The sequence below is a fragment of the Hyalella azteca genome, unplaced genomic scaffold, assembly GCF_000764305.2.
Source record: "Hyalella azteca isolate HAZT.00-mixed unplaced genomic scaffold, Hazt_2.0.2 contig2768, whole genome shotgun sequence".
NCBI classification, from domain to species: Eukaryota; Metazoa; Arthropoda; class Malacostraca; order Amphipoda; family Hyalellidae; genus Hyalella; species Hyalella azteca.
In genome coordinates, this window is record NW_025933030.1 from 100,070 (window position 1) to 126,473 (window position 26,404).

General features: G+C 36.0%; 2 protein-coding genes across 4 annotated transcripts; one reads left to right on the top strand and one right to left on the bottom strand.

The window, feature by feature from the left end:
* Nucleotides 1-945: 945 nt before the first annotated feature.
* Nucleotides 946-7,257, bottom strand: LOC108676745 (glyoxalase domain-containing protein 4-like). The gene is made up of 7 exons (XM_018164880.1): nucleotides 7,086-7,257; nucleotides 6,098-6,147; nucleotides 5,459-5,565; nucleotides 4,715-4,879; nucleotides 3,742-3,900; nucleotides 3,323-3,498; nucleotides 946-2,707 (listed from the first exon to the last, which is right to left on the bottom strand). The coding sequence occupies exons 1-7, from the start codon at nucleotides 7,179-7,181 to the stop codon at nucleotides 2,555-2,557; spliced, it is 906 nt and encodes a 301-aa protein (XP_018020369.1). The 5' UTR covers nucleotides 7,182-7,257; the 3' UTR covers nucleotides 946-2,554.
* A 4,938-nt stretch (nucleotides 7,258-12,195) lies between these two features.
* LOC108676755 lies at nucleotides 12,196-26,023 on the top strand. 3 transcript variants are annotated; one of them, XM_047885692.1, is made up of 3 exons: nucleotides 12,196-13,767; nucleotides 20,405-21,276; nucleotides 22,485-26,023. In XM_047885692.1, exons 1-3 carry the CDS (start codon nucleotides 13,203-13,205, stop codon nucleotides 22,980-22,982), a joined length of 1,935 nt encoding a protein of 644 aa, XP_047741648.1. In that variant the 5' UTR covers nucleotides 12,196-13,202; the 3' UTR covers nucleotides 22,983-26,023. The 3 variants fall into 3 exon arrangements, with proteins under 3 accessions (XP_047741648.1, XP_047741649.1, XP_018020380.1); XM_047885693.1 differs by having other exon boundaries at nucleotides 20,408-21,276; XM_018164891.2 differs by lacking the exons at nucleotides 12,196-13,767; nucleotides 22,485-26,023 and adding an exon at nucleotides 18,865-19,941 and having other exon boundaries at nucleotides 20,408-20,446.
* Nucleotides 26,024-26,404: the final 381 nt, after the last annotated feature.

Sequence of the window (26,404 nt, forward strand, 5' to 3'; positions counted from 1 at the left end):
AAGTATGCTGGTTCAAGTGAGGTGGTAGAGCTAGATCCTAATTGCAAGGTTGTGAGCTGGGACAGCGTGAACAAGTTAGGCTAGAAGAGGTTAGGCCGAAGTAGGTGCACCGGATACGGAACTGCAAGCCTATGAGTGAGCAAGCTGAGGTATTGATTGAAACGTACGACGTTATTATCTTTAAGCAGCATGTAAGTGGTCTGGATTACGGTGTTCCAGCACATTGAGTTTTCTATTTCTGTGGCTGAGTAAAGATATGACATAATGAGGCTGAGCTTTGGTTCCGCGCCTTACTTAAGAGTTAGATTTGTGGCATACGGCTGCGCTTCCGACTGATACGAGGTCTGCGTGTGCGCATGAGCAGCAAAGTAAACTATAACTCGTAACGCTTAGGCAAAACGTGGCGTTTTAGTGCGAATAAGATCCTTAAAAATTATGAATATTTACTTCAAGAATACTTCCACTACCAGTGTGCGGTTATTTGAGTGTATTTGTCCACTCTATAATCAACGTGAGTTGATTATAGAGTGGAACGCAACATACTTTTTCACACGCAACGTACTTTTCGTACATGTAACGCCAATAAATTTTCTGGAACCTGTACCGTCAACCTAATTTCTCATCAAGGTACCAACAGCTTGTGTATAAATAATGAACAATCACTGAACGAATTTTACGAAGTTATCCCTTTAAAGGGTACTTGTTGCCAGATAGCAAGCCTTCGAACGTTCATTTTAATATGTAGAGTTTTGACCGGAAAGTAGAGAGTCCATTTGTGCGTTAATAAATTGGTGGGAAGTTAGGAGTTTCAAAACGACTTCACAAATTCGCGGCGCAATGCAGTTAAAAATTAAGTGAATATGTCAAGAGCTTTTCCATCTGCTGTTGTCTACATGAAAATGATTAATGCAATTAAAATTGGCAAGAGGAGTAGCAAACAAGGCATGTAAATATTATCATTTATTTTGTTACTACTAAAACTGCATTAAAACTAAAGAGTTTATAACCAAACATCGATATAGGTGTAAGGTGTACAATACTATAACGAATGCTTCTTTAACGCGCAATGACGATGTAACGAATTGGTAATGTATGTAAATACAGATATTTTCGTCATACGTTGTTTTATTCAATTATCTTTAAAGTATTAGAGTACAACATGTATTCGTGTAGATAATGCTAAGGTGCTAGAATAATATGAGCGATATAAAATAACTAAAATAATACAATGCTCAAGTAAGAACGAGAAGGACCTCCAAATAATCTTATAATTCAAGTACAGGTGACAGTTTAAAAAGCAGAGTAAATTGTGAAGCCCGAACAAACGGCATGTAATTGGAATGCGTTAACAGAAGATGTTCAGTACCACTAAAATATGCGCCCATAACCGAGACCGAAAATCTTGATCAATAAAAAGCTGCAGTATAACAAGTGTTTCAAATTGAAGAAGTGCAGAATACACAACGCAATGCATCTAAATTATTAGTACAAGTATGGTGTAATTTTTTATTTTATATAAAGTGATTTACAGAACGATGAAAAAACTCAAGTTTCAAGTGAAAAAACGTAAGGCTAATGTCAAAAAAATATTTAAATATTAAGCTGAACTAATTTGTCCGTAATGCAGGCGACAAAGCTTAAATTTAAGTTATTCATATCGGTAAATTTTGCATTAATACATTAATAAACTTTTAGCAGGATTAATTAAACAATTTCAGAAACGAACGATCTTCATTCGTAACAATAACGAGCATTAATTTATAACAGCAACTGAACATTGTAACAAATGAAATTCAAACAGACGAAACGAACACAATCTTGTGATGAGATTACTTCATTCATATATTATATAAAAAGAATACAGAGAAGGCAATACACGAGAATTGCTTGAAATTTAATAATTCTTACAACAGTTAACATTTAGGAAATAATAAGCGACGTGTCTAATGGAAATGGAAGCTCACAGCAATACTGATCATTCATATGCTAGGAATAATGTAAATTAAATTTACTATATATAGACTTGTTGGTGGAAAAGTGAATGCTCAAACTCACGAATCTAGCATCTCGTATGTACTAAATAATCGATACAGAAATAATCATAATAAGCACTCCAGGTTATTCCGAGGAGCTAAAGTGCGACTGAAGCACATTTGTACACTGGGTATTAAAGTGCCAAACAAATTTTTGGACTTAACCAATAAGTGTCTTTAATTTAAACCAAAAAGTATCTTTAACTGATAATTTAATGCTTCAAGTATAAAGTCGCTCTGAACAAGTTATAGTAAATTACATATGTAGTCTAAGGCAATTTTGGCCCTGTCCAAATACAGCTATTGAATTTATAAATAATATTGAAGTAAGAAGGGTTTCTGCGGTCACTACAAGGCCCAAAAACATTGTATCACCTAAAATTGTTGTTTGGAATAGTTCCTTCACTCAGGCAATATGACATACCCCGGTGTGCACCAGTAAATCAACAGATGAGCAATTTACTTTGAATGATTCATGAAACAATTATCTTCAATTGAAGACGTTTAAAGATCAAGCTGGTTTAGTTCTCGCTCTGCTTGCCACCATGCTCTGCAAACCAGGAGTCACTCTGGTCCTCTTGCAGCGCCTTCGACAGAAGAGCGTCAGCTGCAGGATCAACTTGGGATAGCTCTCGGAAGCCCTCGTCTCCAACGAAGCAAATTTCGTGTCCGTCCTGAAAAACAAACAACTTTCAACATCCAGTTATGAATAGAAAATTCATTAGAATAAACTTGCAAATTATATCAAAATAATACTGCTCATTTGGATGAAAACAATAGCGTCGCGCACAAATCAGAACTAAGATGTTGATTTCCTAAATTGCAAATCAAGTGAAAAGCAAAGAAAATGCGCGGAAAGTTCAATAGATTAAAAAAAGGTTTGGAAACCCTTTCCATTAAATAGTGTAGCTGCACTTCAAAACTCATCTTACTAGAAATGCCGAATTTTCTCCTTGAAACTATTTTTGTGAAAATGGAAACGTTTTACTACTCAGGACAATTTGCTGTTCAAAGTTATTTGATTTCATTCTGATCTGAATAGTGAAGACAAAATAAAAAATTACAACTCGGTACTCACTGCAGTGAGTGATAGAGAGCGCATTTTCTCGTCGACGAAAACGTGAAGTCACGGACGGACAGACAGATGGACAGACGGACATGACGAGCACAATAGTGCATAAAACGTGAAGTCACGGACGGACAGACAGACGGACGGACAGAGCGTCTAAAAAGCGCTAAAAAAGCGAGCCTAGGATATGATTTTCAATTTCGCGGGGGTTGGGACTCACAGGGTCGGCGAGTATGACAACTTGGACCGTGGCCTTGCCGGGTGTGTCGAGGGAGATGAAGGGAGTGAGGATGGTATGGCCGGCATCTTTTACCTTCTCTTCAATGCTCTTCAGTTGGGATGAGGGGCAAGAGAAGGCAACTCGTCCACCAGCCTTTGCATGGTCAACTTTGCCGTCTACAAAATTGATGGGAATGTCAATGCATTTGAACTTGAATTCACATAGCCATTGCAGTGAACACAATAACTACCTACTTCAGTAAATATTATATTCTAAGTCTTGCTTCCAAAATTTTATTGAAAGAAAACACTGCATAATACCAAATTAGGATTGCTTTTAAATAAAAAGATATTTATACTAGTAAATAAATGCATATTTCCACAAATTGAGCTTCTGGTAGAAAGAGATAAAAACCTTACCAATCTGCCTGAACTCAAGCGTTGCCTGATCATCAGAGAAGGAGAATCGCGCCACGCCGTCCGGGCAACCAGACAAGCTGCGCAGGCCCAGTAGCCCAGCCCAGTATGCACTGGTGGCACTCAGGTCACTGCTAGCCAGGGCTATTTTGTAGACTGGGTCTGGAGAAAGAGATTTTCAAGGGAATAATATACGTTTAAAAATTACTTCTTTTTAAAGACAACACTTCTAAAGAATCCAGTGTCTCCAATGTTACATATGTACAATGAATTTCTAATTTTATTTTCGAATACTAAAAAATTAATTTTTCATTTTTTTCAATATATAAAATTTTTTTTTCAAAATTATTTATTGTCAATTGATTCATGCATTGCCTTCGACTTCACACAAGTATGCAAAATTTCAAAACAATTGGACAGGTAAAAGTGTTTCAAATATCAATTATAAGATTTGTAGCTGACAAAATTATTTTTTCTATTTTTTAATATTGAAATTTTTTTTTTACTTTTTAAAATTATTCATTTTGTTAATTGATTCATGCATTGTCTCCAACTTTACGCAAGTGTGCGAAATTTCAGATCGATAGGATAAGTAGAAGCGTGTTAAATTTTTTTAATTTTGATTACAGTATAAGATTTGTGGCAGACAAACAAACAACAAGAAGTGAAGTTAAAGAGAAGTGTTGTAATAAAAATTGACATGCCTGCAACATGTGGAGCACAAATTTTGAACTTACTACAAAGTTTCTACTGCAAATAAATTAATTCCAAGTCCTGACAAAGACAAAAATTAAACCATTCTGTTTTTATACATCAATAGTACAGTACCTACAACACAGCAAGATTTGTCTGAGAATGAAAATTTTCAAAAAATACAAAACCACAAAAGTTATTTTTCTGGCATTCACAGATGATTGCTTTACCTAACCTTGATTTTAGAGGAAGGCTTAATTTACGAAAAGCAAAAACCTTCTACCTTTTCTTGCTGATTTTCCTTCATTTACAAAGAATTTGTAGCCACCAGGGGCATCCAACATCTTGACTCCATCTTCTCCAGGCACTGGGGTTGCAGAGATGCCTGCAGCAGCAGCACGAGCAAGTACTTCTGCCGAGTTCAGGTACAATCCAAAAAAGCTGTTGCCTGGGTATAAAGAAAGAAATATGAGCTGCATGGATGCAAATTTGGTAGCGTTCAATAAGAACATCATATGCACTAATTAAACACATTGATTTAATTTCATCAATAAATATGATAATTTATTGGAATGAAAGCAGGACTAAACATAAGCTTAACACATGTGTTTAAATTTGCTACAATTGAGCTTTTAGCATGTTCCCCAAGGCTGGATATCTGGATTGCACAAATTTTGCAATCAACCATTTGGGTAAACATAAATATTCCAAGAGAGAAAGTTTACCAACAAAATTTCAAGTTATGTGTTTTTATTGAAATCGCATAAAATATTGTGTTTGGTACACTGGTGTCCCAATACCCAGCAGTGGAATATCATTGTTGGTACACATATGGCCCAATATGGGGGGAAAGTGTTAATTATTGTTTATGAACATAACATAGTGCTATGAATTACTATTGATTAAGGACTATATACCTAATCTATAATCGTTATCACAGCAAAGTTATATTCATCATTTTTATTGGAAAAAATTGGTTAGCATAAATAAATAGGTAATGTTTTAAGTTCTGTAACATTAGTCTCACCTTGCTTGTAGTCAGAGATACCATAGTTGTAAGTCAGTTCACAAACAAAATGATCATCTTCACATCCATATCCAATCATGGTCTTACTCCATTTGCCATCATAAGGACTGAAACATGTTAGTAGAGAATGTGATGGGATGTTATATATCTGGGAAAAATATGTATGAATCTGTTTCCATGAGTCACAAATTGCAAAGTTTTCATAGACACTCTCTTCAAATTTCAGAGTGATATACATACATACCGTATGATTTATTATAGGTATGGTAGTATAGAATATTATATCCTTGTTTTCAAAGGCACAATTCTTATAGATTCGAATGCATCTCTACATTTATTTGTAAATTTATACATCTTGAGGAAGCTGTTGCCAAACTTTTAACTTTTTAGAAATTATTTAAGGAATAAATTTCAAAATTTCTCTCAGTAATTCAACAGCAGTAACAAAATTAGTTAATATTAAATACAAGTGATGACATCATGATTTATTACATTGAACCTTTTCCAAATGGGAATGAACAAGTTTATAATAATTTATTACATAAACAAATAATGAATATTTGTTGAGAAAAAGTGCATTCAAACCTAAAGTGATGCTTCAGGGCCTACACTAGGTTCATTACTCAGCTAAATACATACCCATTACAAGCTGCATCACAGCCAGAGGTGAACTCTTCATGACGCAGAACCTGAAAAATCATTGCATTAAGAAAAATATGCATTTGAGAATAGTGATCAACTTAATAGTGTGTAGTAAAGTATTTATATTCATTATAGTCAGTACTAAAGAAAAGGCCAAGATTGGCCTGTGGCCAATTGGTGTGGTGCTTGTGAGATCTAAAACTGTTTTTTTGACAAGATCTTTTCAATACTGATGTTGAAGCTAAATTGATACCAATATAATGCAAATTAGAACTTCAGAAGATCCATGAGGTGGAAGAAAGGAGGCACTTCAAGTCTGAACATTAGAACATATATACACAAGACTGTAAAATTTCTGCTTAATAGTAAAATTTTGTTGCGCTATAAACAATGGCTTAACAATCTCACGGCTCTATCATACACTCTTATAAAAATAGATAGGGATAATTAATATATCAGAGATCTTATGACTACAAAAATGATGGGAAAGCTCTAGTTCAGTAGTTCAGCTTGAAAAGTAGATATATCTCACACTCACAGTCCACACCTGAATATATATTTATAAATTTCTTTGCATAAAGTTACCCAATCTGTAATCTGTTTATAAAGGCACAATAATAAAATTCATGAAGAGTCAAGAGGATTTTCAATACTAAAACGAAACATTAATTCAGTATTTACATCATTAATTAGCCAAAATAAAAAATTAACCGTGATTAACACAAAAAAAAAATTTCAAGAAATATCATGAGGAAAAATTTCTGCAACTTAATTAAGCTTCCACTGTCAGTTCAGGGGAATCTCCACAGTGCTCCACCTGAACTTTTCATTCAGGTGGATTTTTATTCAGTTTCACTATTGGAAATTAATTGTAATTTTTATGGCTTTCCAATTTCTAGCATAAAACAATAATGAATGCTAAAAGACATGCTAACATTATAATATTATGGTAATCCATATTATATTCCATAACCACAGTCCTTACTTTCATTCCAAGTATGTCTTTGTAGAATTTTGCTGTAGCAGTCCTGTCACCAATTTTATAGACATAATGCAAGGCTCGTGATCCAGAGGTACTCATTGCTGATGTGGCTACTGCCCTACTACTGGCTTGAATGAAAATTAAAATTGCAGAATAGTAATAATATGAAAACTCTGAAAAAATTCAAAAAAATAGGAGAATTACCATCAAGACAGCGTCAACCAGGGCTACTCGGGACGGGTGGGGTAACTCGGGACAGTCCTCCGAGCATAGTGGCAAAGCAGAGAGTTTTTTAGACTCTTCCTCAAGTTCACTTTTGAGTCCTATAAGTAGACCAGTAAAGTATCCTGGATACCAGCATTATAATACTTAAGAAATTTGTTTAAATCTTGGGTAAATGAGTAAATTAAAAATGAACTGATTCTAAAAAAGCTCTGGTTTGCCACTATGCCTCCGAGTCCGAGGCTCCGACACGGCATAAAACTGTTTTAGTACTGTCAACCGGGGCTACTTGGAATGATTTCGAACGTTTTTCATTCATAACTTCTTACCATGAAACATTTCATAAACAAGTTTAGGCTCATTTCAAAGCTCTTTGCAAGGGCTATCACATGGCTTATCCAAAAAAATTCCATGTGCTATTTGTAAGGTGCCAGAGGCCCAGAAGTATAAAAAGAGTGTCCCAGGTAGCCCCGTCGAAACGGTCGAATGGGGCTACTTGGGACACTTGGAATAAAACTTCATTTTACAACATTTGAATCATGCAGAGTGTACTCATCCATTACTAACAGTACTCGGAACTGAATCAATCGTCAGTTATGGAAAGATCGGGTTCCAAAGGCTGGATGCCTTGTGAATCAACTCAATCAAGTCATGAAAAATTCAAGAATCGGCAACAGGCCATGGGCCTATTTCTTCAGTGCCGACACTTCTATTATATTCTATGAACAAGAATCGGCAACAGGCCATGGGCCTATTTCTTCAGTGCCGACACTTCTATTCTATTTTATTGCCATTTGCCCGGCCCACCACCGCCAGTCCGCCACCGGCCAGGCGCCAGCAAAAAACTATCTATTTTGTTAACAAAACAGACTCAGAGACACGGTCTCAGACACCCCTTTCTAAATTCTAGCGTGATCGAAAAATCAAAAAGCTTTTTATCTGTTATACATGAATTGCACTCTACAAACGTAATTCTTGCCAGTATTATATATTTTTCATTGACGAGCGCAGAGTTAAGTGCAGTTCAGCAGTTGCTGTTGACTTCAAGTGCGTGTTCACTGTTCGGTGTGGTGTCATTACCGGAGCACGGTGAGAATTTGATTGTTAAAGTGCCAACTAGGTGCCGTGATTACAGAGTAACTTAGGCACACCAGAGATTTAATGATGACCATGATGCACAGGAAGATTAAGTTTAATTGATTATAAATTGAATATACTGATAATAATTCCTATAAAATTATAATTCAGAATGAGGTACTCATACTCCATAAGACCACAACCACGTCTAACGAGCTGCAGTACTCGTCTGCGAGGAAGCAGGTTGAGTTGATGACAGCCTTCTTCTTGTCATCCGTTCCTACATAAAAGAGTAGTTGGAAATGCATAGGTATTAATTATTAAATGATATTAAAAAGGTAGTTCGATCGGCGAAACGCCCGCAGTATCAGGCAATTTTTAACGTTTTCACATAGGATCCCAGGAATTGACCCCAGGTTGTTACTTAGGAATTAACCGCATAAGGCGTAAATCTTGCAGTTCCGCCAATATGCTAAAAGCTAAATATAGCAATTTGTGTTTTACTTGTGGAAGCGCTCGAAGTGTAGGCATTATGTTAAATAATATTGGATAACTTGGAGCGATTCATTTTCAATTTGAATGATTTTTATTTCAAGTCGTCGCAGTGAGTGACTGAATTGAATTAGGCATATTTTGATGAGCACACAAGCTTAAAACTGAAAGTCATAAGATAGCACAAGTCTTAATCACAAAAACAATGGCCGTGGTAATTTTAGGAGTTAAATGCACGAAAGTTAATTTGATTTCTCAATTTTCTTCGTTTAATTAATGTTCATTAATAATATGATTGATATTCTAGTATAGTGGTAAGCTTTTTTCATAAGCAATGCTTCCGGATTTTTATAGCTTATTTGGAATAACGTAGAGCTTGGTGAGAAATATCGATTTTTGGACGCACCTATGGCTGACGTAAATTACTTGACGTCCTATTCTGTCTAGACTTATTGCATAATGCGACTTTTTATCTTTTGCATCATCCGATCTGATAAGTTAAGGGAACATCACGCGATTGATCAACGATAACAAATTTAGTTCAGGGCTGAACGAAAATCCCGCGGAAACATGCAGCCCCTACATGTGAGCAACTCAGGATGAGATAAGATAGTTTAGTTACTGTAGATAACTCCAGGCATTCCGTTGATTGCGGCACCACTGCACAAGGTCCCATATATTAACGTATTATATTGTTTGCAACAGCTCTGCATCATTTGCATCATCTAATACCTCAAGTATCGATGCATCACATTCATCGTAACACCATTTCACAATATATTGCACTGTTAGCAACACCAAGACATAACATTTCAGGTATTACTGTATTAGTTTGTTAGCAACTCAAATACATTTTACTTCAGATACTATTAATGAACTTTGCGCATGTCTGGGTCTTCCTGTCCCAGTTGAACGGACAAATTGGGCATATCAGTGCGGAAAGAGCGTCACTATTTGTATAGTATGACCCATTCCTCTCTTTGAGCGGCATGAGGCTCAACTGCATCAAAACGACGAAAAAATAGCAGAGATACTTTGCTATAAACTTAAAGCACGATATACGTCAGACTAATTCCTTGATAATAGATTTCATGTGTCAACCGACAAATCTCCAACAACAGGAATAAGAACTTGCCCTCTGCTGCGCGTCATGCGAGTTCAATAAGCAGCCATCAAGCAATGGGTTATACCTTACGTTTTTAAATTAAATCCAAATTTATGTTTTCCCACATCATTATCCTCATGTTGAGGATCACGACCTTAAAAAGAGTATGACATTTATTATCACGATAATTTTCGTTATTGATCTAAACTTTATTTTTTAATGGTGTCAGTCAGGATAAATTTACGACGTTATAATCGTACTGAGTTCAGTTAGGTACAATAATTATACCTATGCAATCCGAGAAGGGTTGAGATATTCGCAATACTTGTGTTTGTTGTTGCGGCCTCACGCCATGCTTAGTGTCACTACTTACTTGTTTTCACATGACAATAGTGTTTTCACACACCATTTTTTTCACCTGACAATAGTGTTTTCACGCACTATTGTTTTCACAGGGCATCTTGATGTTGTTGTGAAAGCAGTGATACCGGCTACGTCATCTGAATTGGGATCGGCAGCATGGAGGTTATCTCGATACTGGGTGAGGATGATGAAATCTTTTGATAGGCCAGATTCTGAGTGGATGTATCGGCTCGAAGTTATGTTGTGAATGCTTGCGATGATTAAAATCATAAGGAATTGTTGTTCGGCCGTTGACAGGTTAGTGGAGAAAGAAAGTATCGTTGAAGGAAGCTGCGGTTTCGGTAGTGTAGTATATCCAATCGGCTTCGGCAAAATTCGCCAAGTAAGTGTAACAAAATAATATAAATTTTATATTAGTTCAACCATGGCTTTAAGCCTTAACACAGCTCTTTTTGCATATGGCGGTCTTACATATTTTCAGCGCCAACCTTCATCAGTTTACTAGTTCTAACGTAACAAACATAACATAGCAGTGTCGACGACCAGATATTTTCAAAACTGGTGTCGGTTTGAAATAGATACTTACTGATCCGTAGGATGCACTTCAAGTCTGAACATATGCTCGTGCATTACTTGACTAGTCTGTTGTTGAACGCATTCATACTCTGAGCGTCAACAATATCATTAGAGAGGCTGTTCCACATGTAGGTGACTCGAAGCGAAGAGTTTTGTCCATTGGATGAATAGGAAAAAAGTGGAAATGTGAAAAGTGATTTTCACAGCGGATTTTTAACTTTAAGTAACGCGGATTTTTAGTTTGTAACAGCGGCCCATGCTGTTTGTTCTTCTTCCGAATTCTACGAATCTGGGAGCTTGATAAACCATGAGTATATTTGTATACTTCAATGAGGTCACCACGCAGATGTCGATAACAATTTAAATTCTAACCCTCTTATTGAGTGGTATCAATATTGACAAATATTTAATGGATCGAAAATTGGACACTAGAGAAAACTCAAAAAATTCTGACCCCAAATAGGAATTTAGGCCATAGGGTCGAGGCTTTCAAGGAACTGCGACTGTAGAAGAGGCAGCAGGGATGTGATCTGATCGATCCGCTTTCAGTGTGCATTGCGACGTCGCATGGGGAGGGTGAAGCTCGATATTTCGCCGCCCGATTTGTTATGAATTCGTTCGTAAGAGTGAAGTAAAGAAGTTCTTATTGTAATTTTTAAGTATTTAGGAAACTAAATATGACATTTGAATTCATATAATTAGCTAAAAATCTATGTATGGCGGCATAGTAACCATTGTTATTCTAAACTAACGAGTCGAGCCATTATTTCCCTCGGGCATCTTCTGTTTCACAAGGGGAAACTTTTTTGCAGTTTTTAAGGAAACTAATGTGGTCATCACTAAAACTTATGTTTTGGAATAAAAATCACGCATTTTATTGGCAGTAATTGTACGAAGGAATATAGTTCAAATGACATTTTTGCCAAAACATATTCTATCATTCTTCTACTACTAGTCTACAACAATTTACATCCATTCGATCCTTTACCATTCGATTTCAATAATTGTGATTTGTGAATAAACCTGGTAAAAACTGAAATAATCTATACAACACTCCATTCGTTCAATTTATTATTTTTTAATTAAGAACGAGGTAGCAAGGTTACGTATTTTACTGTCCGTAATACTTGACGCAGAAAAATAGACATTTCTCTCACCTAAAACTAAGGAAACAGGGTATTTGATAAAATCTTCTAAATTTAGGTGATTGATTAAGGCCCGAAACGAAGTAACGGGCTAGAAATTGATGTAACACATTTTTCCTTACAGATTCTCATTTCCCTGATTTACACGACTGTAAATTATAATTTTTCATAACGGTTCGAAAATTATATAACGAAAATGTACGGCCCTGCCTTAATTGAGTGTCAAGCGCAGTAAAGAAAACGACAAGGGGCAAACGTTATAAATATTGTCCTGGGAAATTTATTTTTTTAGTATCTGTACAGACGAAAGGAAAAAATCTCTATGTTTGACAGGAATTTTCGTGCTGAGGTAGCAGCGTATTTGTTTACCTCTATTATAATTATCATTCACATGAATTTACCAAAGCTCAATTTAAGATCAAAATAACTTTATGGTGTGAGAAGTCAGCATTGAAGAAAATTTTTTGAATAAGTCTATTGAGCTGTAATTATCAATATGATCTTTCGAGCTTGAACAGAACGATCCAGCGTGCTGGCTGCCGAAGCAATAAATCATTTCGCATAATTCACACCGAGGAGATGTCGCTTAATATATATTTCATTCCACCTCACTTTCAAGCATGACGAATGACAAAAAATAACTAACTTGAAATTCGTAAGCAGACTTGAGACTTAAGCAAAGTTATAAACTGTTAAATGGTCAGCTCTGTCAATAGCGATTCTTTGGTGAACCGGTGTCGGCTGTGTAAATAGTGATTCTTTGGTGAACCGGTGTCGGCTGTGTAAATAGTGATTCTTTGGCTACAAGTATAAGTGATAAATATATGAGGTGGGGCATAGGAGTATGTGTGATGAAGAAAAAGTAAGCATTGTAGTGTTTGACAAGAGTAAATTTTCATTACACGCTGCTCTGAATCGCAAATTAATAAAGCCATCTAGGTGATGTGGTTCGTAAATTTAACATTGAGAGACAATTTAAATTTAATTTATGAAATGCTTTGATGGACTTCATGTTGTATTCCAAGGTATAGTCCAAAAATTGAAGTCAAAGACTGACATTATTTAGGAAATAGTTATTAAAACTATTATTTTCTTCAATATATTCTTCGAGCATTTCAAATAAGGACTCTAACCCTGGAAATGTACTTGGGTAACGACATGGCGCACACGGCAACAGGTGACACGATGTTTGATGGCAAAGGTTCGGCCGACACCGATAGCAAGAATAGTTCTGAAGGCAACAAAGAGGCTTTAAGTTTAAATGACAGCAATGCCTACGGCTGTGCCGATTCCGACACAGTCTTGACAATCCCAACCACTAAGAGAAAAAATGCCGATGTCACAAAGTTCTACAGATACGAAGTGAAGAAACACAAGAAAATGGTACGAATACTCACGGTTGTGGCTTACGTCATTTGTGTGTCAATGGCGGCAATTATTTTGTCTCTATATTACGTGTTTCTCTGGGACCCTAACATGACCAAATACAGAGGCATGCATCTGGGTACGACTGAATGTGATGATTTGATCAAGAAAGTCAAAACAGATGCAGATTTTCTAATTTTGGACACGACGGACATCTTGCATCGCGCTGATCAGCTCAAGGAAGACACACAACGTCTCGTGCTGTGCGCCGCCAGCGCCAAGGCAAGCAACGCGACCGACGCCGCTGCTTCTGATCGCGCTGCTGCCGGGCACTCGCCAGGTGCGTGCGGTTACATCGCTATGTTTGTGGAAATGATATTAAAAGAATGTTTTGGAAAATTAGGATGAGTAATTATGTGTTTATATGAAATAGTAATTATGTTTATATGAAATTGAGCAATTGTGTGTGAGTGTACCTCGCTATGTCGGAGGAAATGGTTTAATTATTTTAATAGGAATGTAAGGAAAAATTAAGTTGAGCAATGCTAAGTGGATAACGCTGACCAGCAGAGGCTGACAATTTAGTTTCAAAGTGATGCCATTCATATGTTCACAATAATCTCCGCTTTTGTATTATTTCATTTTCCAACTTAGTTCGACTTTTGCGAGAAAGTTGTTTACCTAGAATGATGACGTCTTAAGGACACAAATGCTCCAATTTCTTAGTGAATTGAAGTGCACCAATATACGAAAGCTTTTTACCAATATACGAAAGCTTTTTACCAATATACGAAAGCTTTTATTTGGTCAGTCATTTTTTTGCGTGAAACTAAAAATATCGTAATTACTTGTTTGACTAAGAGACGGAACGCAATTTTCTAGAGACTATTGTTGAAAATTTAAGATTCAGATTTTCTGCCTCGTTGTTACCTACTAATTAGGTAAGCACACGAAAATGGTTTACTAATTCATGGTTGACTGACAGCCTAACCGGATTGTTTGCATCACGCTGGCTAGGCAGTTTGGTCTGCAGAGGTAGGTGGTATAGGCAGAGGAATGAGTGAGTATGAAGATGGCCTCGTAAACTTGAATATACATAATTAATACGACTAAATAAAAATATACACAAGAAAGATTTTCCTGCGAGACTTAGACATTGAAATTGGTATGTTTTAAAGCTGAATAATATTTTGCAGATTTTCTGGTTTTGTGGGAATGCTCAGAAAATCCCGAGTTAGCTAAATAAAAAACTTAAAATCCGTAGACTTTTACGTGAGATCATCAGCAGTCAAAATGTTTTTCAATGTTAAGACTTGAAGCTGTTTGAACGATCTTATTCCACTGTATTTTTGTCTGCCACACACCAGCGATTGTCCAATGGCTTAATGTACTTCGCGCCGTAATTTATTTCTGCATTTTAGGTTTTTAAGCCTTGCATGCATCGTCCGAATGAGGTGAAGATAAACGTACAAATTTCAGTTTTTTTGCCTCATCAGGTAAAATCATTTTACGGTTATGGGTTTGAAGAAGTACAGAAAAAGTAAAATAAACAGTTGGTATTGACACTGGAGGATTATTGGAGGGGAAAACCTTGTGACACGGATGTGATGTTCACTGTTCTTAGTTAATTGATGTGATGAGCTAAGTCCGAAATTGACTTCACATCTCTTCAATAGCTTGTAGGTGTCCTCTTTCCACACATAAAAAAATCCGGATGCATGTAGTACGTACTTCCCAATAAGACTTAACGGATGTGAAGTATATATTTTATTTTATTTTTTTTTAATTTAAGGCATATTTGAGACCAGGTTGAACATGAAACGATGATAAACTATTAAAGTCAATATATTTATAACGTAAATACATAACAAATGAAAAAAACGTTAAATGACAAGTCACTGACACTAGAATGCAAGAGCTGGGAGCCATGAGAGAGAACAAAGGCAGGACCCTATAGCGGACAACACAATTATAAGTGCCTAACCAAGATAAAACAAAAGCAATAAAAATAATAGATCCTATCACTAACGCATGACAAAAGTCACCCTGTTAGACGCACATTGCGTAAAACATACAACATGTGACACTTGTACGTTGGGACGAGAAGACATAAGGGACGTTTCTTGTATAAGCTCGTAAAATCGACGAGTTCAGTCGATGACCCCGAATAGCTCGATGTGTTTAGAGCAAAGCTTTGTGGTGTAAACAGCACGCGCGCGGTGTGCCGCACTGATTTTCCACGCATATTCGCATTTTTACCCAACATGTCAGTGGATTTGGGTAGGGTTTAGTTGAATAAATAATTTTGTGTTAGTAGAATGTGAAAATCTTATATATACAGGATCCGCCATATTTATGGCAACTACATAAAAATAAATTGGTTTGTCTAGGTTTAAGGTGTCTAAATTTACTATTACTTATGGCAGTAGATAAAAATGCAATTGTAACCCTTCATGAAAAGGGCGAGAGTAAAATTCAGTCGTTGCAAAAAAGCTCCAAATTCGTCGTGAAACTGTGTGGAAGGTGGTAGAAAAATTCAAGGAAACTCGTGAAACATGCAATCGACCTGGTCAAGGAAGGAAACGAAGTATCCGAACAAAACAATTGGTCAAAAACACGAGGGAGAAGTTGAGGAGAAACCCTCGTCGCTCGGCTGCAAAATTGGCTGCAAAAGCAGGAGTCAGTCTGACATCGATGCGTAGAGTCCTCAAAGATGACCTCAAAACCTCCCCTTACAAGATGCAAACAAGGCATGAACTAACAGACCGTCATGAACGAATGAGGCTCGAAAGATTTCAGCACATTCTGGATCTCATTGAGGATGGCACGCTGCCCAACTTGGTGTTCAGTGTCGAGAAAAAATTTGACGTTGAACAAAGCGTTAACCGTCAAAATGACAGAGTTTAGAGTCGGGATGGATCTGTGGCAACCAGAACAGCAACACGACGTCAAAATCCCATGTCCGTGATGGTTTGGGCCGCGGTAACCGCCACTGGGAGGTCCCCACTCGTTTTTGTCCCCTCAGGAGTGAAATTGAACAGTCAGCGATACATTTCGGACATTTTGGAAGCTGTGTTGTTACCTTGGGCCCGTAAACACTTCAACGGCTCACCATGGAGTTTTCAACATGACTCTGCCCCATAACGTGATGCATCACGTGGCTCAAAAATGACCCAAAACTGGATTCAGGGTCACATCCCAGCGTTCATTAGCAAAAATGAATGGCCCTCAAGAAGCCCTGATTTGAATCCTCTCGACTTTTCTGTGTGGGCTATTTTAGAGAGTAGGGTCTGCAGAACATCTCATGATTCTTTGGATAGTTTGAAGTCCAAATTGACACGAGAATGGGACTTGATCCCTCAAGAAATGCTGCGTGTCTCTTGTGAAGCTTTTCCGCGTAGATTGAAGGCCGTCATTAAAAATAAGGGTGGTCATATTGAATAAATATGTCTGAGAATTGTTTAGATAATTCTTGGCTACTAGCTCATCCAATAGACAAAACAATGCACCTGTTTGTTTCATTGAGAAATAACAAAAAACCTGCGTTGCCATAAATATGGCGGACCCTGAATATGGACGAATGTAACAAGGTTTGAGTGTACGTTTGAAGTATGGCACCACAAATATTATTACTATTTACTAATATTAATATTATCGATATTATTACTATATTTTTTTATTACTTAATATGTAGGATGTTTAAAAGCTTATTCAGGATGCATATTGTGTAGCGATACTAGCTACCTGTACCTGAAATTTTATTCTTAGAAGGATATTAGGAGAGGATTGGATTAACAATTGAAATTTTATTGGCAAATAGTAAATAAAATTGAATTGTAAAAACGCAAATTGTGTTTTCCGTGTTTTGAAACAAGAGTACGATGGGAGTTCTGTCATTTTTGCAAAAAAGTGGGTTTGATAGATTCTTTATTTAATTAGGATAAATAAGCTTTATCATTATAAACGGAATTAGGGATTACGGAAATGACTCGATTTCGAAAAACAAGATTTCGAAATTGCAGGCATCATCGAGCTCGCTCAACGCAGGGCTGAACTGCTAGTTTGAAATATTATAAAATTTTTATTCAGCACATTAAAATCTAACTGCATTCAGTTATTTGAACTGTCAAAACGGCTTTAAAAATTTTATGTGATGGATGAAATGCGTTTGAAAGATTATAATAATACTCTTTTTATCACAATAGTGATAACAGATAAAAAATCAAAATAATCGATATAACACTGAATTTTTTTGCCGGATAATATAGCAAGAAATACGTGTCTCAACACTGACGTAACGTAGTTTTTCCATTCAAATTCAAACCGAAGATTATCTATTGATTTAGATTTGGGGGGGGGGGAATAATTGAGAAGCATTTTCCTGCCTGAAAAGCTGTTTCAATTAGAGAAACATTTATCAAGACATTGTTCCTTACGGAAAACATCTAAAACAATGTACTTAGCCATGAAGTAAAACATTTGTCAGCAATTGTGGTTCTATTACATTCAATTATAGAGCGAAAATATTGATATGATGACCAGCTCGAGATTGCTTTGTTATATTTGATAACGTATCCAACGGACATTAACATCGACGTAACTACCGAGACCGGACAAATGAATGTGTTTAATAAAAATATTTTCAGACAATTTATTCATTAAATTGAATCATTTTATACGTGGTCACGGAGTAAGAAAAATGTTCCAGTTCGATTTCAATGGTATGAATGCAAACTTATTCCGCAGTGCGGAGAATGTACTTAAAAAGCAAAAAAAAAAAAAACTCTCAGGGTTTTGCCAATAGACGTAAATCAAGGACGAATTCGATTTATATTTGATTTTAACAAACATTTATCATAAAGATTTTATGAAGGATCTACTAGGGCTTCTCTTTTCCAGCCGCCAGCACGTACGGCTTCACCACCTGAGCTGCCGTCAGTTCTGCTGCCACCGTCTTACCAGCCTCTCCGTTCTGTGATGGATCAATCTCGCGAATTTCCAACTACCCAATATACGAAATTTTTCTAGAGATATTTTTTTGATTTATGTACAAACTATTAAACGTGTATTAAATTAAAAGTGAAGTTTTGAAAATTATATTACTTATATATGCTAAAAAAACTTAATAAATACATTGTGATTTGTCAGAAAAAGTAAACTAAAAATCAAATAATTATTAATTTTTGGTTTGCTGTTTGCAACCTCATATCTTGAACTATTGGCACTTTAAAATAAACTGGAAATATTCAATGAAAGGTTCAAGTGAACCGATTTATTATCGAATTTCAAGATTGAAAGCTGTCTGCGATAAATAAATTAATTTTTATATTTGAACTTTTTTTCCATTTCAAAATTTCAAAATTTATCATTCATTCCTTTCATTTGTATCATATTTAGACACAATTTCCAACATTTAAAGATAAATTTTCAACCTTGAGAAACGAACGTTGTTTGTGGGTCTTACAAGTTCTCTGATTGCACTAGGAATTAAGAACCACACATTTGAGAGCTTGACTGTGTAAACATAATCTAAAAAGTTGAACAGATAAAGAAACTCGTCATCAAAGAATGGCGGCAGGAAGTAAGACAGATGATAGAAACAAAACCAAAAACAAGGTTCACGGAGGGAACCAAAAAAATGCGGCAGATGACAACGCAGTCGATGAAATTGTTGAAAAAACAGACGAGGAACGAAAAAAGGACCGAAAGGCAGCCATGATGAAGAAGGCGGTGAGGATAGTGACTGTCGTGGTCTACCTCATGGGGGTCTCTGGAGGAGGGTTCCTACTTTCGCTTTATTACATCATCTTCTGGGACCCACAAATCGAGGTTGCGAAACCTCCGCAGTATTTGTCTCAAGTCCAAAGAAGAGAAATGGCCAAAAGAGACTTGATGGCTAATTCTTTTGATGATTTTTATGTGGATTCACTCCATTCACTCCCTCCTCCAGCGGCGTCGGAAAGAGAAAAATCATCCGGAGTTGGATTTCATCCGAGCAACAGTGAATTTATGGAAAGCGCAAAGTTTGACTCTTTCAAAGAGCTTTCAAGGGAGAAACCTGATGCTCGATTGCCATTCAAGTCTGTAAACGCATCTGATATTTACAGTGATGAAGCAAATATCCGCAATAATTTTCAATTTCTACGTGAATTTTCGAAGGATACAGAACAAGAGTCGGAGAAGAATATTCATCCCACAGTCTTGAAAACAAAAGATAACACATTTCATGGCGAACGACCAAAAACAATAGTTCTACGAAGTTTAGAGACGCCAAGCGAAAAATTACCAGAAATGTCCCATGATCAAGAAGTACACCGCAAACCATTTAAGATGGCCCACTTAAGATCCTCTTTGAAAAATATCAATAACTTGCGACCAAATTCTAACCCGCCCAATGTAATGTCAATGACCGAAGATGAGTCAGAGGGTGGTTCAAGACAGAGCGGGCCTGAGGTCGTTCAATCGGCATCTACTGTTGGTACAACCCCTCGTATCCTGACTACCAATTGACGTGGTACGGCTCGAGAAAATTCTTGTTTTTTTTCTGAAGGAAGTTTTTACACGCTTGAGGATGTCCTTCACACGGTCACATTAAGTATGCGGGTTTTCAGTTATTAAATACCACCAAATCACGAGTGGAATATACAGTATATTGCAGAAAATAGTCCCAAAGGAATTCTGATGTAACGAAAACTTTTGATAAAATTTAGCAGACTTTTTCAATGAGTGCAGGCTATTTCGAACGCATATCTTTTATTACTTACTCAAGCTTTAAGGCTTTTTTTGATGGAGGGCATTGATTATTGTCAGGCAATAAAATGCTCTGAAAAAGTCGAATCGAAATTGATCCAATGAGAACAGTGTAAAATTAGCTTCGTATTACATCGAATAAAATTTTCTATTTCTTAGTGTTTCTTGATTTCTTGTAAACATAAAATCTGTGAATATTTCAACGCTAAATATTCCGTTCTTTTCAGAAGCTGTGGGAGAAGTGGAGATGCCGCGAGCGGAGGCTTGGACGTCGCAGGGAAGCCCTGCCAGTCAAAACAACTCAACTTCCAGAAAATTTCAGTTCACGAGGAAAAACATTTCAAAGTTTGAGGAGTATCCTGGCCTAAACTCTGGTGCTTACCAGTCTCGGTTGCGTAGCTTTGGGTTATCTTCTGGAGTTATAAAAGAAGTAAGAACTCGCCCAATGACTCCTGATTTTCTTCATCTTGACAACACCCAAAAATTTCGACAAAATTTTTCTCAGGTTAGGACAGTGGAAAACCAACAGGAAAGGACGAGCATTCTTTTAAAAGATTATCGTAGCCTAAGGAAGGCTTTAGAACCTTCAGGAAATGAACGAACCGAGGGAAAAGAATTATATCGAAAAGAATTTCCGGTGCAAAACAGAACAAAAATTGATTCCGAAAATACTCCAATTGCTGGTCGTAGCAACTCGGTGCCAAACGTACTTGTTTTTACAACGAATCAAAAACACGAGGGAAAATTTAATAGTTCAGACGGGGGAAGTCTTTTGAATTTTGAAAAATACGGCAATATATCCAAAATTTACTTGAAAGAATCAAATTTGCACAATTTCACTTCAATGCTTAAACAAGAGGAGGTTATTAAAAAATACGACTCCACCAATTCAAATGTTGAACCGGTAAAAGAAGTATATAAATACCAGCGATTCAATGTTGAACCGTTAGAAGATGTAAACAAACACAAGGGATTTAATGAGGTAGTAAATATTGTTTTCGATAGTGATGATGATGTTAGAAAAAATATCCCTGGACCTGGTCAAGCGCCTCTATACGCTTCCTACTCACCATCCCACAGAAGCAGAAAAAACAATCCGGTGAGTCGAAAAATCCGGTGAGTCGAACAATCCGGTGAGTCGAACAATCCGGTGAGTTAAACAAGCCAGTTAGTCAAACAATCCGGTAAGTCAAACAATTTGGTGAATCAAAATATCCGGCGATTTATACAATCCTGTGAGTAATACAATCCATTAATTAAGTCAATGCGGATTTGAGTCTCAAGGGACAAAATTGTATTGAATTTTGCTAGTTTTAAATCATGTTTTTTCTTTGATGTTTAGGCGCGCATCAGTTATTATTTCTAATATCGGAAACAGGTCAGTCTTCACGGCACTCGCCGTGAATCCAACCCATTGAATATGTTTTTCACTAACATTGGATTTGCCCTGCATAATTTTGTGAGAAGACAGCATGCCTCGAAAAGTTTACATAAGGGGGCATTGATTTATGACCTTGATTGTGTTAGGAATATGTTTTTAACTGTTAGCAGTTGTGCTATGAATAGAGCATTGTGGCATCGCATATCCAAGCATATGTGTAAGGATGGATAGTTGTTTTTATAGTTTTTAATGATTCAGGTTTCATTGAAGACCAGAGAGTGTGTCTCTGAAAATGTTCGTTTTGTTTTTCACTATTCAGCGAATTGGGCATTATAGATATGACTTGAATATTCAAATATATTGTTTCCATGGGACATTTATTATTATTTTGGACATTTCAAATGCAACTACATTCAAGATCAAGTAGGTGAAAAGTTTTGCAACACTTGAATTTGAAATTTTGAAAAAAAGTTAGTAAAAACAAAGGGTAATGATTAGATGCGTACAATTTATGACCAGAGAATTCATCACATGTATTCATTCATGTACATAGAGTGTTGTGGATACAGATTGAAGTTATTATAGATACCTACAGTTTTATTTGAAAATATGAATGCATTATTGGAAAAGCGATTTTCTCGGATACTCCTGGAGGTATTTCTCTTTATTCTCTTCATTTCGATAATGACCTTAAAGTCAAGCTAAAAAAATGCAATTAGTAAAATCATGATTGAGGTAGCTGTTTGTCACTATAAGATTTTAAATTGGGAGACGCAAAACCAATCGCGTCTCAAATAAATTTGGAGACGCGAAACCAATAATAGCAGTATATAGTAATAAAACTACTTTATTACTGTATACTATATTATATTATTTGGAGAAAAAGTAGAAATAGTATAATGTTCCTTACTATCTAAATTTTTCAGGTTTTCCGGATGATCTCGAGACACCCACTTGAGAGAACTGGTATGTTCTCTCTCAACTCGAGTGAACAACATCGCGTAGACACTCAAAATGGGTCTGAAATCAACGCTTCCCACGTGAACCGCCACGTCAAAAATATCAAAGGTGAAAACAACTCCGTGGAATTTTCTGCCAGTCGAACAATCACTACCACTACCAATTACCAAACGAGACCTGAATTTTATACTGAATTTCACCGTACAAAAAATCCGTATCAATTGAATCAAGATGTCGGCCATGACGCCTCAGAGTTTGCCAACACAGGAAAACTTCGTGTGGCTAGTAAGGCTCGCGTAAAATCAGAGGCCGAGCCACGTTCGGATTTAATTACTGAAAAAGCTACAGAATTCAAAGATGCAAATCGTCTTCAAGCGACGGAAAATATTCCTGGTGCTCCATTAACAAAAATTTTCAGAATTATGGATTACGCTGACGATGTTTTTGAAGACACAATAGAATAGTTCGAAAGTTGTGGTAAGGTATAACTATAGTGCATTTATGAGGGGTAAATGATATCTACTTCACGACCACCGAACGAAAAATTTTATTTTTAATTTTAAAATGATTGTATTTGAAATTTATGCTTTTGTAAGATTTCTATTTTACACCTTGAGGCAATCATGTTAAAGGATTTGAATGACGAGCGTTTTTAGGCGACCAGAATTCGCGGTGAGAACTTGATTAATATCTACCAATATATATTATTTGATTGTTTTGTTTAATGGCTGGTTTAATGCTATTATCTTTTCCCTGGACCTAAACTGTTCAAAATGCATCCTTTATATTGTAAACATAATACTGTTTGCGCTTAGCAATCGCGAAATATTTTCCTTCTCATTCTTCTTGAATTAACTTTAGCATCTGCAATGTGTTAATTATCTTAAAATGATTGTTATTCTGTATATTTTTATCTGAAAATGTTTGTAGAAATGTAGGATTTTCAAAACAATTGGCGAGTTTTTCATTTCGAATGAATCAACGAGTTATTTCGTTTCGAATGAATCAACAGCAACGGCTATTACTGTCAAGTGTGAACTCAATATAAACCTAACCTGGCAAGGAAAATCGAAATAAGGCGGAATTTTAATTAGTTAAATGTAACTCTGCAAGAAAAATTTATTTCTGCCTAAGCCATTCTTGGGATACATCAGGCAATGTTGCAGCGCTTGACTTAGAGTTAAGATAACGGCGCTGATGTGATACATTTTAGATCTGTAGGTGCAGAAACTGCAGGGAGTTTCAGTTCCGCTAAAACACGGTTGTAGATTATATTAGAATCCTGTTAAGTTCCTGAATTTAATTCGTAATTTATGCATTAAGTGTGATTTGAGAAGTTCAGAAGTGAACTATACCTTTATTTGTTATTGATCGTAAGGTAAGGAAGCAGGTTATGGCCAGCAAGAGCATTATTCAATTTTCTGGCCTAATGCCGCATACTATTTCTCGAGACTCCTTATTCATCGTAATTAAGTATATATGAAATTCATACATTTGAACGCGTTAAGTTGGCAGCGGTTTGAGTTTAAATAAAATTTAGTGCGTTTCTAAGCAGGGTAAGAAATTTTGTGATTCTGATATTTTTTCGTAAGATCCTTATTTTTAACACTGGTTTTATCCTAAGTTATGGACTAAAGTTACTAATATCACTTATACAAACAATATAGTTTTTCGCCGTATATAACAATGCACGAAATATATTCAACTGAAGTTAATGATCGATCTGCGCACCTAAACGCTGCGTTTTTAAAGGGTGGTTCGTTAAAGTTAAATTATCGACAAAATTCTTACGTCAACTCATTCAGTTATTTTGAATCACCTGAGTTTGTATTATTTCTAATTATTGTCAGTTTCTCAATTCCAAATGCCATTGACGTGAGACTATTCACGCAATTTTCTGTTTACGCATTAGTTCCTTGAACTTCCTTGTTAATATTAAAGATTAAATTTATAAATCACGGACATTAACCTTCATCGAAAATTAACTCAAATACTGAAACATCCCCGATTTTAGTCAAAAATGAATTTGAATTCTACCGTCGCAAGTTTTTTAGATTAATTCTATTGCTTTAACGGACAAGGAAAATAACTGGTAAGATTATATTGGGAAGCGTTGTTGCAGTTGCTAATGAACTACCAATATAAAAAATGTTCCTTCTACCCTTATGCTATTATTATTATTGATGATTGTGCAGCATTTATGAGACGAGATTAAAGTTAGTCGGAGCTGTTGTAGTTTTTTGGTTTTTGCTAAGCTAGCATTTAGATAGAGCTAGGTGCACCTTTCTCTAGGTAATCCACAGTAGTACATTTGATCTCTAGTTAGAATATGTAGTAAATTATATTAAGGAACATTAGATTATTTATTGAGTTCTTGTAGTGATGTGCATCGAACAGTTTATTTCGTCATTAGTAGATATAAAGAGCTAAAAAATCGATACAACTAATGTCGCTGGACCACCTCATAAGAAGCACTCAATTCGGGGTACAGGCTGCGAGGAGTAGACCAAATAAAGGTGTTATTTCCAATATTTGTTATATGCAGTTGCCAGCCTGGTGTTATTACTTATTTTAATGTAGGTTCATGAAATTCTAGGCAAGTGGTGTTTACTTCAATACCCTGCTTGTCTAATACCGCGCAGGGTGTGCATCGATACCCTGCTTATATCCACTCAGAAAGCTCAGTAACATTTATACGATGAAGGCTTCACATTAAAATCATATTCTACAAAAACTTATGAGGAAATTTTTACTTATCCCTTATGCTTTCACTTATCCCATATGCTTTCACTTATACCATATGCTTTCAATTATACCATATGCTTTCGGAAAAATGATTATAATTCTCTTATAAATTTATGTTTGTGTTTAGTTCATAATTTTTTCAAATTTTCATTGTTCATACTTTTTGAATTTAATCCTTCAAAAATGAGTCCCTCCCATCTTACTTTATATATAATGCAAGGGACAATACATATAAGAGATACAGTGAAACGCCTTGCCATGTTTGTATGCTTTCACTTGCGGTGCAGCATAAAAATTAGTACGCGGTGTTAGTAACTAGCTATTATGGCCCTCATGTGCAAGAAAGATCATTGTTGCGCTAGCGAATTTAGATTTTGGTTGATTTACATTGGTCATTAATTCTTTATGTAAATTGGGTATTAAATCTAGATTTACGTTCATTAACTCTAGATTAATATTTGTCATTAGTTCTCTAGTTACACTGGTCAATAATTAATGATTCAATTTGAGCATTATTTCTTGACTATCATTGGCCATTAATTCTTGTTTTACATTGGTCATTGATTTACATTTGTCAAGAGGGTAACGGCCAGCAAGAGCATTATTCAATTTTCTGGCCTAATGCCGCATGGTATTTCTCAATCCTACTTATTAATTATTAAAGACTCACAAATTATTATAAATCTGAGTAGAATATTCAAATAATTTAAATAACATGTGCTCATGACCCCTGCCTATATACAACGTTTTAATGGACGGATCTTATGACTATTTTTCCGTATCACGACTGAATATACGCGGCGGCTGAAGCAAATTTTAGTTCGTTATGAGACCAAAACTCTCCTCGTGATATACATGTATTTGTAACGAAACATAACAGGCAGCATATTTTCTAAAGCAGTTGTTGACACGATGTCTTCAGACGATGTCATTGAGCTGAAAATGGATTCTCATTTAGGAGTAGTCTAATCTCTGCGAGAGATGTTTGGAAAGTGATCTGTGAAAGGGAACTGAAAATATGAATTAATAAAAATTAAATAAAAGTGGCAAAAAGATGAATAATTCGATTAGGAGAACAAAATCTATTGAAATAATGGAGTAAGTGTTATATGGGAAGAATTGGAATAATAAAACATTTACT

What these genes read in the sequence shown, in the direction of transcription:
- LOC108676745 (XM_018164880.1), bottom strand. Translation starts at nt 7,181, where the DNA reads ATGAGTACCTCTGGATCACGAGCCTTGCATTATGTCTATAAAATTGGT. An exon ending in GCTTGAGTTCAGGCAGATTG is followed by an intron (nt 3,499 to 3,741) that starts GTAAGGTTTTTA and finishes TCAATTTTGTAG; the next exon opens with ACGGCAAAGTTGACCATGCA. An exon ending in TTGTCATACTCGCCGACCCT is followed by an intron (nt 2,708 to 3,322) that starts GTGAGTCCCAAC and finishes TTTGTTTTTCAG; the next exon opens with GACGGACACGAAATTTGCTT.
- LOC108676755 (XM_047885692.1), top strand. Translation starts at nt 13,203, where the DNA reads ATGTACTTGGGTAACGACATGGCGCACACGGCAACAGGTGACACGATG. An exon ending in TGCTGCCGGGCACTCGCCAG is followed by an intron (nt 13,768 to 20,404) that starts GTGCGTGCGGTT and finishes CGTTCTTTTCAG; the next exon opens with AAGCTGTGGGAGAAGTGGAG. An exon ending in GAAGCAGAAAAAACAATCCG is followed by an intron (nt 21,277 to 22,484) that starts GTGAGTCGAAAA and finishes TAAATTTTTCAG; the next exon opens with GTTTTCCGGATGATCTCGAG.